This window comes from Engystomops pustulosus, chromosome 7 (genome assembly GCF_040894005.1).
Source record: "Engystomops pustulosus chromosome 7, aEngPut4.maternal, whole genome shotgun sequence".
Lineage (NCBI taxonomy): Eukaryota > Metazoa > Chordata > Amphibia > Anura > Leptodactylidae > Engystomops > Engystomops pustulosus.
Window position 1 is genome coordinate 129,616,718 of NC_092417.1, and position 12,529 is coordinate 129,629,246.

At 46.3% G+C, this 12,529-nt stretch overlaps 1 protein-coding gene across 5 annotated transcripts in view; it reads right to left on the minus strand.

Moving 5' to 3' along the window:
* LOC140070832 (capping protein, Arp2/3 and myosin-I linker protein 3-like) overlaps positions 1 to 12,529 on the minus strand; it is an 813,581-nt gene that overhangs the window by 533,115 nt on the left and 267,937 nt on the right. For all 5 annotated transcript variants that reach the window (XR_011848999.1, XR_011848997.1, XR_011848998.1 and 2 more), the window contains exon 12: positions 5,671 to 5,757. Coding sequence is in view for 2 of the 5 variants with exons in the window: in XM_072117787.1 (XP_071973888.1) it covers positions 5,671 to 5,757 (87 nt within the window). In the remaining 3 variants the exon portion in view is untranslated. The remainder of the gene's footprint in view (positions 1 to 5,670; positions 5,758 to 12,529) is intronic.

Here is a 12,529-nt window from a genome sequence, read left to right on the forward strand (position 1 = left end):
TCGCATCTGGGGAGCGGAAAAAAAGGGGGGGGTGGCAATTATAATTGCTGCATCCTGCCCTCTTCAGACGTCCAATGTAATTTCAGACCCTGGGGGGAGGTTTCTCATCATACAGGGTACACTACAAGGTACTCCGATTATACTGTGCAATATTTACACCCCGTATAAAGGGCAAATTCACTTTCTAAGACGAATATTTACCCGACTCTCAAAACTGCCACGGGCGGCATTATTAATGGGAGGTGACTTTAATCTTCCGTTCTCAGCACAGACGGATAGACTAACGATCAACAGAGACACCCCACCCTCGACCCTATTATCCACAACAAAGGAATTTAGGAAGCTTTTACGCCTCCATGGACTGTAGGCGTAAAGGGGGGTTCAGTACTCAAACGCTCCGCTGGAAGGTCGCCCATTTTTTGGAATTGGGATGCACAAGTGAGTTTTCGGCACATGATACATTTGAAAATTACACTACTTATAAGTCTCTTAGCTCCTATTACTGCACTTGCACCTTCAACCCACCTCACTCATCTCATATGGGAGGTGTTTGGGAGCGCATGATTGGCATTTCTCAAGAATACAATTTTCTAAACCTCTTGTATGGTTCTGACACCATCTTAGGTGAAGTTAGGGTGCCCAAGAGACTCATTGCTGAACGTATACTGCACTGTTTCTTTTTTTAAAACTTCTTTACTTCCAGCATGATCCCCTCTGATTTGTCCTGTGGAAGAAACAAGATCTGTTTCCCTGCCTGTTTTAAGGTGTCTAATGGGACACTTTCTAGTTCTATATAATGACCATTGGAAACTGTAATATACTTTTTCAAACTTTACTTCATTGTCCGAAGATAATGTACTCTGCCGCAATTCACTAAGATTGTGCACCGGATATCGTGCATGTGTCGCTTCCCCACACAGGCCTGCCAGAGTTCACCTTATTCTTCCTGGTGCATGTAAGTGCACTGTCTGGCGCCACAAGATAAAGTTGAATCCCGCGCTCAGCCCAAATCTTTCAGATCATCCAACGGCACGTCGACCAAAAAGGATGGGTCACTCTGTCCATACATAGATTACAGTGGCCTGTACAAGATCACAGTGAAGAAACACTATCCATTGACGTTGATCATGGAACTCTTTGATCACTTATGTGGATCCAAGGTCTTCACCAAACTAGACCTCTGTGGGGCGTATAACCTCATCCGGATCAGCAAATGTGATTAATGGAAGACCGCCTTCTATACTTGTAATGGGCACTTCAAATACCTGGTCATGCCGTTTGGACACCAGCTGTTTTTCAGGAGTTTGTCAACGACATTTTCAGAGACTTGCTATATAACTGTGCCGATTATATCCTGGTGTTCTCTACGGACTTTGAGTCCCACCAGTTCCATGTGCGGCAGGTTCTCAGTCGTTTAAGAGCCAATCACCCTTACACCAAACTCGAAAAGTGCGGGTTCCACAACAACAGTCTTTCCTTTCTCGGTTATATCATCTCTGAGAAGGGTCTTCAGATGGATCCCACTAAGTTGTCTGCGGTTCTACAATGGCCTCGCCCTGTAGGACTGTGCGCATCACAGAGATTCCTGGGCTTCGCCGATTACTACAAGCAGTTTATTCCACACTTATCCTCTCTAGTGTCTCTAATTGTGGCAAAAGAACAAAAATCCCAGACTCTGGTCCCCGGTGGATGAAGAAGCCTTCTCTAGACTGAAGGCAGCCTTTGCCTCAGCCCCAGTACTCACACGGCCTAATACAAAGAAGCCATTCCAGCTGGAAATTGACGCTTCCTCAGTAGGAGCTGGAGCAGTGCTCACTGAGAAAGGGTCCAAGAGCCGAACTATCACTTGTGGGTTCTTCTCTAAGACCTTCTCCTCCACAGAGAGGAATTACTCCATAGGGGACCAACAACTATTAGCCATAAAACTTGCTTTAGAAGCGTGGCGCTATATTCTATATGCTATATATATATAGCTTTTCTCCACCCTCCCGATTTGTGTCACATGCAAGCCGGAACTGATGCGCCACAATCCGATCACGTATGCCAAAAACCCAGGGCAATTCTGAAAAAAAACGTTAAACCCGACGAAAATGCGGCGTTCGGACCATTAGTAAATGTGCCCCTATGTGTGCAAAATACCATAGGTATCTGCCAGTTAATATCATCCAACTTGATTGGAATGTATCTTTCTGGGACTCCCGAAATCTTATATATATATATTTGAACTAGAGAAAAATAAATCTGTAACCAGATTTTCTTTATAAGAAGATCCATTATGCTTTTTCCATAAACCCCAAAAGGGTGGAACAACTTGTATTTAACTAACAGACCAGAGATTGATGGCATCTATTTGTATTTTGCTACTGAGAAAGAAGTTAAGTACTTTGAAATTCGTCTAGTCTCCAATATTTCAAAACACTCATTCTGCTACAGTCAGGATCGAAGTTCCTATAGAAGACCATAGTACACAAGCCTGCACAAATGAAAGGCTATATTTACTAGCATTATACAGGAACCAGGTTTTCATTGCTCTTGTGGTGCACCAAGCACATCCATCTCACATGCGCGATCCTGCCTACACACACAGGCACGGTTTCTTGATAGTATTGGATTCTATGATAACAAGTCTCCGGGATGCCGGAGAATAACTCGCCTCCATTCAGTGCCATGATAAACTAACCGTGAGTAGAAACCTATTCCATATGAAGTTACAAGGATTGATATATGTTTTTTGCAAATAAATACTTTTCAAAACAAACAGTTTGAAGATATCTCCACTCCACATTAATTGAACAGTTTTATACCAACGGGAGCCCATACCGTACTTACTAGATACCTTACTTATTAGGTTCATTAGTATAACATACACTCACCGGCCACTTTATTAGGTACACCTGTCCAACTGCTCGTTAACTCTTAATTTCTAATCAGCCAATCACATGGCGGCAACTCAGTGCATTTAGGCATGTAGACATGGTCAAGACAATCTCCTGCAGTTCAAACCGAGCATCAGTATGGGGAAGAAAGGTGATTTGAGTGCCTTTGAACGTGGCATGGTTGTTGGTGCCAGAAGGGCTGGTCTGCGTATTTCAGAAACTGCTGATCTACTGGGATTTTCACGCACAACCATCTCTAGGGTTTACAGAAAATGGTCCGAAAAAGAAAAAACATCCAGTGAGCGGCAGGTCTGTGGGCGGAAATGCCTTGTTGATGCCAGAGGTCAGAGGAGAATGGGCAGACTGGTTCGAGCTGATAGAAAGGCAACAGTGACTCAAATCGCCACCCGTTACAACCAAGGTAGGCAGAAGAGCATCTCTGAATGCACAGTACGTCGAACTTTGAGGCAGATGGGCTACAGCAGTAGAAGATCACACCGGGTGCCACTCCTTTCAGCTAAGAACAGGAAACTGAGGCTACAATTTGCACAAGCTCATCGAAATTGGACAGTAGAAGATTGGAAAAACGTTGCCTGGTCTGATGAGTCTCGATTTCTACTGCAACATTCGGATGGTAGGGTCAGAATTTGGCGTCAACAACATGAAAGCATGTATCCATCCTGCCTTGTATCAACGGTTCAGGCTGGTGGTGGTGGTCTTATGGTGTGGGGAATATTTTCTTGGCACTCTTTGGGCCCCTTGGTACCAATTGAGCATTGTTGCAATGCCACAGCCTACCTGAGTATTGTTGCTGACCATGTCCATCCCTTTATGACCACAATGTACCCAACATCTGATGGCTACTTTCAGCAGGATAATGCGCCATGTCATAAAGCTGGAATAATCTCAGACTGGTTTCTTGAACATGACAATGAGTTCACTGTACTCAAATGGCCTCCAGTCACCAGATCTCAATCCAATAGAGCATCTTTGGGATGTGGTGGAACGGAAGATTCGCATCATGGATGTGCAGCCGACAAATCTGCGGCAACTGTGTGATGCCATCATGTCAATATGGACCAAAATCTCTGAGGAATGCTTCCAGCACCTTGTTGAATCTATGCCACAAAGAATTGAGGCAGTTCTGAAGGCAAAAGGGGGTCCAACCCGTTACTTGCATGGTGTACCTAATAAAGTGGCCGGTGAGTGTATATATGTGTTATATTTACATTATTTTAGGTGAAAATATACAACTAATCTATGTACATTATTTTATTCTATATCTGAGAATGTTTGTAGGTACTCTTTTATGTATTAAACACAATTTAATTATTATAAATATATCTCTACTAGTGCCAGTTTCTAATTTATAAGTCCAACATACAGACAGCCCTGTCCCTTTGTAAGTGGCATATCAGTCCCTGTACAGAAAGTATTTTAAAGAAGCCAGATGTGCCAGATAATATTTGTTATCCCTGTCTGATACTGTATATTAAGATGAAAGAAGGTACAGAGGTAGATGGACATATGCAATTCTGTATTCAAGAATAAAGAAAACTTTTCAAAAAATGTAACATTGCCCTTTAAAAAATGTGTTAAGATATCCCAAATTCACTTGCTTTAACCCCTTAAAGCTCTGCGCCATAGCTCAACGACACAGAGGTATAGGGGATGTATGAAGAGGGCTCACAGGCTGAGTCCTCTTCATACAAAGGAAACCCCCACCGCTAATAATCGCGGTCGGTGCTTGCACGGCTATTAACCCTTTCGTTGCCGGCGGCATTTAAAAGATGCCATATTTATTACGATCGCCGCGCCCCCGAACGTCATTGGGGGGGGGGGGGCGGCGATCGGTTGCCATGGTAGCCTCGGGTCTTCGTTTGCAATACAGAAGTATTGGAGTATATGGTAGGAGCGATCTGACCATCTAGGGTTATTGTACATTAGATGGTCTAAGAAATAGTGGAAAAAAAAAAGAAAAAAAAAAGTTTAAAAAATAAAAAAAAATGATAAAATATTAAAAATTCAAATCACCCCCCTTTCGCTAGAACTGATATAAAACATAATAAACAGTAAAAATCACAGACACATTAGGTATCGCCGAGTCCCAAAATGCCTGATCTATCAAAATATATAGAAACGTTTATGGCCGGCGGTGACCTCCGAGGCGGGAAATGGCTTCCAAATGTCCGAAATGAGACTTTTACACCTTTTTACATCACATTAACAAAAATGATCAAAATGTCCCACAGACCTCAAAATGGTAGCAATGCAAAGGTCGGCTCATTTCGCAAAAAATTACACCTCTCCCAGCTCCGTGCGCCAAAGTATGAAAAAGTTATTAGCTTCAGAAGATGGCAAAAAAATGTTTTTCTTTTTTGTACACATTCATTTAATTTTTGAAAATGTATTAAAACACAATAAAACCTATATAAATTTGGTATTACCACAATCATACCGAACCAAAGAATAAAAGCGGAGGTGTTATTTTGAGTGCACAGTCAAAGTCGTAAAAACTGAGCCCACAAGAACGTGACGCAGGTGCGTTTTTTTTTCAATTTTTCCACATTTGGAATTTTTTTCAGCTTAGCAGTACACGGCATGTTAAAATAAATAACATTACGGGAAAGTAAAATTTGTTACGCACAAAATAAGCCCTCACACAGGTCTGTACACATAAAAATGAAAAAGTTATGGATTTTTGAAGGTGAAGAGCGAGAAATGAGCGAAAAAACCCTGCGTCCTTAAGGGGTTAAACAAACATTCTATGAAAATATATACATTTTTTAATTACCTTTTGCTGTTGCAGAAATTCTTGCAAGGTTGAGATGTTTTAATACTCCTTGATGTTGTTCAAAATGTTGGCCAAGTGCTGCCAGTCCTTATGGAAAAACAAACATATGTAATGTAATTTTCTCATATAATAAAGGATTGAATATTCAAAGTCTACACTTTCTGGAAGTTTGCTCAGTGTTTTCCTGTTACATAAAAACCAAGTTATACAATTATTGAACTGAATTAAGGGAGCTCAAAATGTATTAATTTAGTTTGCATATTGTTACAGGGGAACATTATTCATAACTGGACCCTCTGCTCTATTATTATATATATTACATATAGTGTAAATGGATATAGTTTATACTGACCACAGTCACTGATATTCTGGGATGAGATGTGTGTGTACTGAGTTATTAATAGAGATGAGCGAGCACTAAAATGCTCGGGTACTCGTTATTCGAGACGAACTTTTCCCGATGCTCGAGTGCTCGTCTCGAATAACGAGCCCCATTGAAGTCAATGGGAGACTCGAGCATTTTTCAAGGGGACCAAGGCTCTGCACAGGGAAGCTTGGCCAAACACCTGGAAACCTCAGAAAAGGATGGAAACACCACGGAAATGGACAGGAAACAGCAGGGGCAGCATGCATGGATGCCTCTGAGGCTGCTTAAACGCACCAGTATGCCAAAATTATGGGCAACAGCATGGCCATGACAGAGTGACAGAATGAAGCTAGATAGCATCTAAAACATCCAATAATTGACCCTGACACTATAGGGGACGGCATGCAGAGGCAGCGGCAGGCTAGAGAGTGGCATGGCGACATACCCTAAATGGACTCAGGCTTCAAACCAATGGGTGGCAGAGAGGAACCAAAGGAGGTGAGCAAGAAGCGCTCAAATAATATTGGTACATGATAAAAGTTTGCCAGTATATTTTGTGGATTACACAGCAGGGTGGCGACAAAGTTAACATGGAAGCCATGAAAACAATCCAAAATTCTGCCTGACACAGCTCGTTTGATAAGGGGACGATGTATGGAGGCAGTGAACTAGTAGTAGATTAAAGGTGCTGCAGTTAAAACTATGTTAGTTGGATCTTGGCATGGAGCTGGCGCTCCGCTGCCAGGCGAGCTTTCGCCAATCCAAGCCCCTGTCTCTAGGCTACTCCCCAAACAGCACTTCTAAGAACCTTTTGTATAAGATCAAGTGTAGTAGCGTTCTTATAAGTTTGGGATATGGCGGGTGAGGGGAATGTAAACAGATGCGCAAGAAGCGCTGAAATAATATTGGTAAATGATAAAAGTTTGCCAGTATATTTTGTGGATTACACAGGAGGGTGGCGACAAAGTTAACAAGTTTGTTGTGGAAGCCATGAAAACAACCCAAAACTCTGCCTAAAACAGCTCGTTTGATAAGGGGACCATGTATGCCTACAGTTCATGCCAGTCGCTGCACTGGCTGCCAGTCTCCTTTCGAATACAGTTTAAAATAATAACCCTCATCCATAAAGCTCTGTATAATGCTGCACCCCCCTACCTCTCCTCTCTTATCTCAGTCTATCGCCCAACCCGTGCTCTTAGATCCGCCAGTGATCTTAGATTAACCTCTACCCTAGTGCGGACCTCCCACTCGCGTCTCCAAGACTTCTCTAGAGCTGCACCAATTCTATGGAATGCTCTGCCCTGGACTATCAGACTAATACCTAACCTCCAAAGTTTCAAACGTGCTCTTAAAACCCATTTCTTTAGGCAAGCCTATAACACTCATTAACTGCATGAAGTTTTAACTCTTCTACTAACCCATCCTGTGTCGTCCTCCCATCTGTTATCCAGCAACCAACAGGCACCAGACTTCTCTGCAGTCCCATTCACCCTGGACCTGGTATATAAGATTACGGCTGAGTGGTTCAAGCGACAGCAATTCCATTTATTATATTTTGTTCTATTCCCTAAGAAGAATGGCTTGACCATTAAATATTCTTTTACCTCGTGTTACCCCATCATCTTCATAAACCGTAAGCTCTGGCGAGCAGGGACCTCACTCCTGCTGTTCCATACAAATGTTGTGCTCTGTTATATTACATTTGTATTTGTTTCCTATGATTTGTAAAGCGCTACGGAATATGATGGCGCTATATAAATAAAGATTATTATTATTATGGAGGCAGAGAACTAGTAGTAGATTAAAGGTGCTGCAGTTAAAACTATGTTAGTTGGATCTTGGGATGGAGCTGGCGCTCCGCTGCCAGGCGAGCTTTCGCCAATCCAAGCCCCAGTCTCTAGGCTACTCCCCAAACAGCACTTCTAAGAACCTTTTGTATAAGATCAAGTGTAGTAGCGTTCTTATAAGTTTAGGATATGGCAGGTGAGGGGAATGTAAACAGATGTGCAAGAAGCGCTGAAATAATATCGGTAAATGATAAAAGTTTGCCAGTATATTTTGTGGATTACACAGCAGGGTGGCGACAAAGTTAACAAGTTTGATGTGGAATGCCCTGTAATAGCTCTTGGGCGGTGTGCCTTTTATCGCCTAGGCTCAGCAGTTTGAGCACCGCCTGCTGTCACTTAGCGACGGCACTGCTGTTGTGCCTAGAGCTACCGACTGATGGCGCCATGCCCACGGATGGTAATTCGGAGGAGGTGGAGGAGGGGTGGGAGGAGGAGGAGGTATAGTAGGCCTTTGAGACCTGGACCGAGGTAGGCCCCGCAATCCTCGGCGTCGGCAGTATATGACCAGCCCCAGGGTCAGACTCGGTCCCAGCCTCCACCAAGTTAAGTGTAGTAGCGTTCTTATAAGTTTGGGATATGGCGGGTGAGGGGAATGTAAACAGATGCGTAATAAGCGCTGAAATAATATCCGTAAATGGTAAAAGTTTGGCAGTATATTTTGTGGATTACACAGCAGTGTAATCAACAGATGCGCAAGAAGCGCTGAAATAATATCGGTTAATCATAAAAGTTTGCCAGTATATTTTGTGGATAACACAGCAGGGTGGTGACAAAGTTAACAACTTTGATGTGGAATCCATGAAAACAACCCAAATTTCTGCTTGACACACCTCGTTTGATAAGGGGACGATGTATGGAGGCAGCTATATGGACGACTTTTGGAGGTAGCAATGGAGACAACATGTGGAGGCTGCTATGGAGACAATTTAATTTGGATAGTGCCTGTATGTGGCAGTCCAAAAAAGTTTTCAAACCAGAGGAGCAGGTAGGTGGCCTTCCAGAAAAATGAAATAGATTGAGTGCCTGTATGTGGCAGTCCAAAAAAGTTTTCAAACCAGAGGAGCAGGTAGGTGGCCCTCCAGAAAAATGAAATAGATTGAGTGCCTGTATGTGGCAGTCCAAAAAAGTTTTCAAACCAGAGGAGCAGGTAGGTGGCCCTCCAGAAAAATGAAATAGATTGAGTGCCTGTATGTGGCAGTCCCAAAAATTGTTTAAAACAGAGGACCGGGTAGGTGGCCCTCCAGAAAAATTAAATGCATAAAGTACTATAGCTAGAGCCAGTGGGCCCTGTCAAAAAATAGCCAGTTTCCTCTGCTTTAGTGTACAAAGAGGAGGAGAAGGAGGAAAATGAGGAGGAGGAGTGCATAAATTATTCAGGTTGAGCTTCCTTCACCTGGTGGAGATTGGAAATTATGAGAAATCCAGGCTTTATTCATCTTAATAAGCGTCAGCCTGTCAGCGCTGTCAGTCGACAGGCGTGTACGCTTATCGGTGATGATGCCACCAGCTGCACTGAAAACCCGCTCGGACAACACGCTAGCGGCAGGGCAGGCAAGAACCTCCAAGGCGTACAGCGCCAGTTCGTGCCACATGTTCAGCTTTGAAACCCAGTAGTTGTAGGGAGCTTTGTGATCATTTAGGACGATGGTATGGTCAGCTACGTACTCCCTCACCATCTTTCTGTAAAGATCAGCCCTACTCTGCCGAGACTGGGGACAGGTGACAGTGTCTTGCTGGGGTGACATAAAGCTGGCAAAAGCCTTGTAAAGCGTACCCTTGCCAGTGCTGGACAAGCTGCCTGCTCGCCTACTCTCCCTCGCTACTTGTCCCGCAGAACTACGCACTCTGCCGCTAGCGCTGTCAGAAGGGAAATACTGTTTCAGCTTGTGCACCAGGGCCTGCTGGTATTCATGCATTCTCACACTCCTTTCCTCTCCAGGGATGAGAGTGGAAAGATTTTGCTTGTACCGTGGGTCCAGGAGAGTGAATACCCAGTAATCGGTGCTGGAATACATTTTTTGAACGCGAGGGTCACGGGATAGGCAGCCTAGCATGAAATCTGCCATATGCGCCAGAGTCCCAACGCGCAATAATTCACTCCCCTCACTGGCCTGACTGCCCATTTCCTCCTCCTCCAACTCCTCTTCTTCTGCCCATACACGCTGAACAGTGAAGGACTGAACAATGGTCCCCTCTTGTGTCTCGCCAACATTCTCCTCCTCTTCCTCCTCATCCTCCTCCGATATGCACTGAGAAACAGACCTGAGGGTGCTTTGGCTATCAACAAGGGAATCTTCTTCCCCCGTCTCTTGTTACGAGCGCAAAGCTTCCGACTTCATGCTGATCAGAGAGATCAGGCCAAGCAGCGGGATGGTGAGGCTGATGATGGCGGCATCGCCACTGACCATCTGTGTTGACTCCTCGAAGTTACTCAGCACCTGACAGATATCAGACATCCACGTCCACTCCTCATTGTAGACTTGAGGAAGCTGACTGACCTGACTACCAGTTCTGGTGGAAGTTGACATCTGGCAGTCTACAATCGCTCTGCGCTGCTGGTAAACTCTGGATAACATGGTTAATGTTGAATTCCACCTCTTGGGCATGTCGCACAACAGTCGGTGAGCGGGCAGTTGGAGGCGGCGCTGCGCTGCCCTGAGAGTGGCAGCATCTGTGCTGGACTTCCTGAAATGCGCACAGATGCGGCGCACCTTCGTGAGCAAATCAGACAGATTGGGGTATGTCTTGAGGAAACGCTGAACTATCAGATTTAACATATGGGCCAGGCATGGCACATGTGTCAGTCTGCCGAGTTGCAGAGCCGCCACCAGGTTACGGCCGTTGTCACACACAACCATGCCTGGCCTCAGGTTCAGCGGTGCCAGGCACAGATCAGTCTGCGCCGTGATGCCCTGTAATAGTTCTTGGGCGGTGTGCCTTTTATTGCCTAGGCTCAGCAGTTTGAGCACCGCCTGCTGTCGCTTAGCGACGGCACTGCTGCTGTGCCTAGAGCTAGCGACTGATAGCGCCATGCCCACGGATGGTAGTTCGGAGGAGGAGGTGGAGGAGGGGTGGGAGGAGGAGGAGGCATAGTAGGCCTGAAAGACCTGGACCGAGGTAGGCCCCGCAATCCTCAGCGTCGGCAGTATATGACCAGCCGCAGGGTCAGACTCGGTCCCAGCCTCCACCAAGTTAACCCAATGTGCCGTCAGCGATACATAGTGGCCCTCCCCGGCAGCACTCGTCCACGTGTCCGTGGTCAGGTGGACCTTGTCAGAAACGGCGTTGGTCAGGGCACGGATGATGTTGTCTGACACGTGCTGGTGCAGGGCTGGGACGGCACATCGGGAAAAGTAGTGGCGGCTGGGGACCGAATACCGAGGGGCGGCTGCCGCCATGAGGTTGCGAAAGGCCTCGGTCTCTACTAGCCTATAGGGCAGCATCTCCAGGCTAAGCAATCTGGAGATGTGGACATTAAGGGCTTGGGCGTGCGGGTGGGTTGCACTATATTTCCTTTTCCGCTCCAGCGTCGGGGGTATGGAGAGCTGAACGCTGGTGGATGCTGTGGAGGATTGTGGAGGCGACAATGGGGTTTTTGTGGCAGGGTCCTGGGCAGGGGGCTGACTATCAGCTGACACAGGGGAAGGAGCAGTGGTGTGCATGGCCGGAGGTGAACGGGCTTGGTGCCACTGAGTGGGGTGTTTAGCATTCATATGCCTGCGCATACTGGTGGTAGTTAAGTTAGTAGTGGTGGAACCCCTGCTGATCCTGGTTTGGCAAATGTTGCACACCACAGTCCGTCGGTCATCCGGTGTTTCCTTAAAGAACCTCCAGACTTCTGAAAATCTAGCCCTCACCGCGGGAGCCCTCGCCACGGGAGCTTCACTACGTGACACATTTGGCGCTGATGCACCAGCTCTGGCCCTGCCTCTCCGTCTGGCCCCACCACTGCCTCTTCCAACCTGTTCTGGTCGAGGACTCTCCTCCGTCTCAGAAGCACTGTGTTCACCCGGCCTCTCAACCCAGCTTGGGTCTGTCACCTCATCATCCTCCGATCCCTCAGTCTGCTCCCCCCTCGGACTTCCTGCCCTGACAACAACTTCACCACTGTCTGACAACCGTGTCTCCTCATCGTCCGACACCTCTTTACACACTTCTTCCACTACGTCAAGAAGGTCATCATCACCCACAGACTGCGACTGGTGGAAAACCTGGGCATCGGAAAATTGCTCAGCAGCAACCGGACAAGTGGTTTGTGAGTGTGGGAAGGGTCCAGAAAACAGTTCCTCAGAGTATGCCGGTTCAAATGCCAAATTTTCCTGGGAGGGGGCAGACTGGGGGGGAGGAGGCTGAGGTGCAGGAGATGGAGGAGTGCCGATTTCGGTGACATGGGTGGACTGCGTGGAAGACTCACTGGTGGACAATTTGCTCGAAGCATTGTCGGCAATCCACGACATCACCTGTTCGCACTGTTCTGGCCTCAACAGTGCTCTACCACGAGTCCCAGTAACTTCAGACATGAACCTAGGGAGTGTAGCTCTGCGGCGTTCCCCTGCTCCCTCATCAGCAGGTGGTGTCTCACCCCGCCCAGGACCACGGCCTCTGACCCCTGCAGTAGTTGGACGCCCACGTCCCCGCCCTCGTC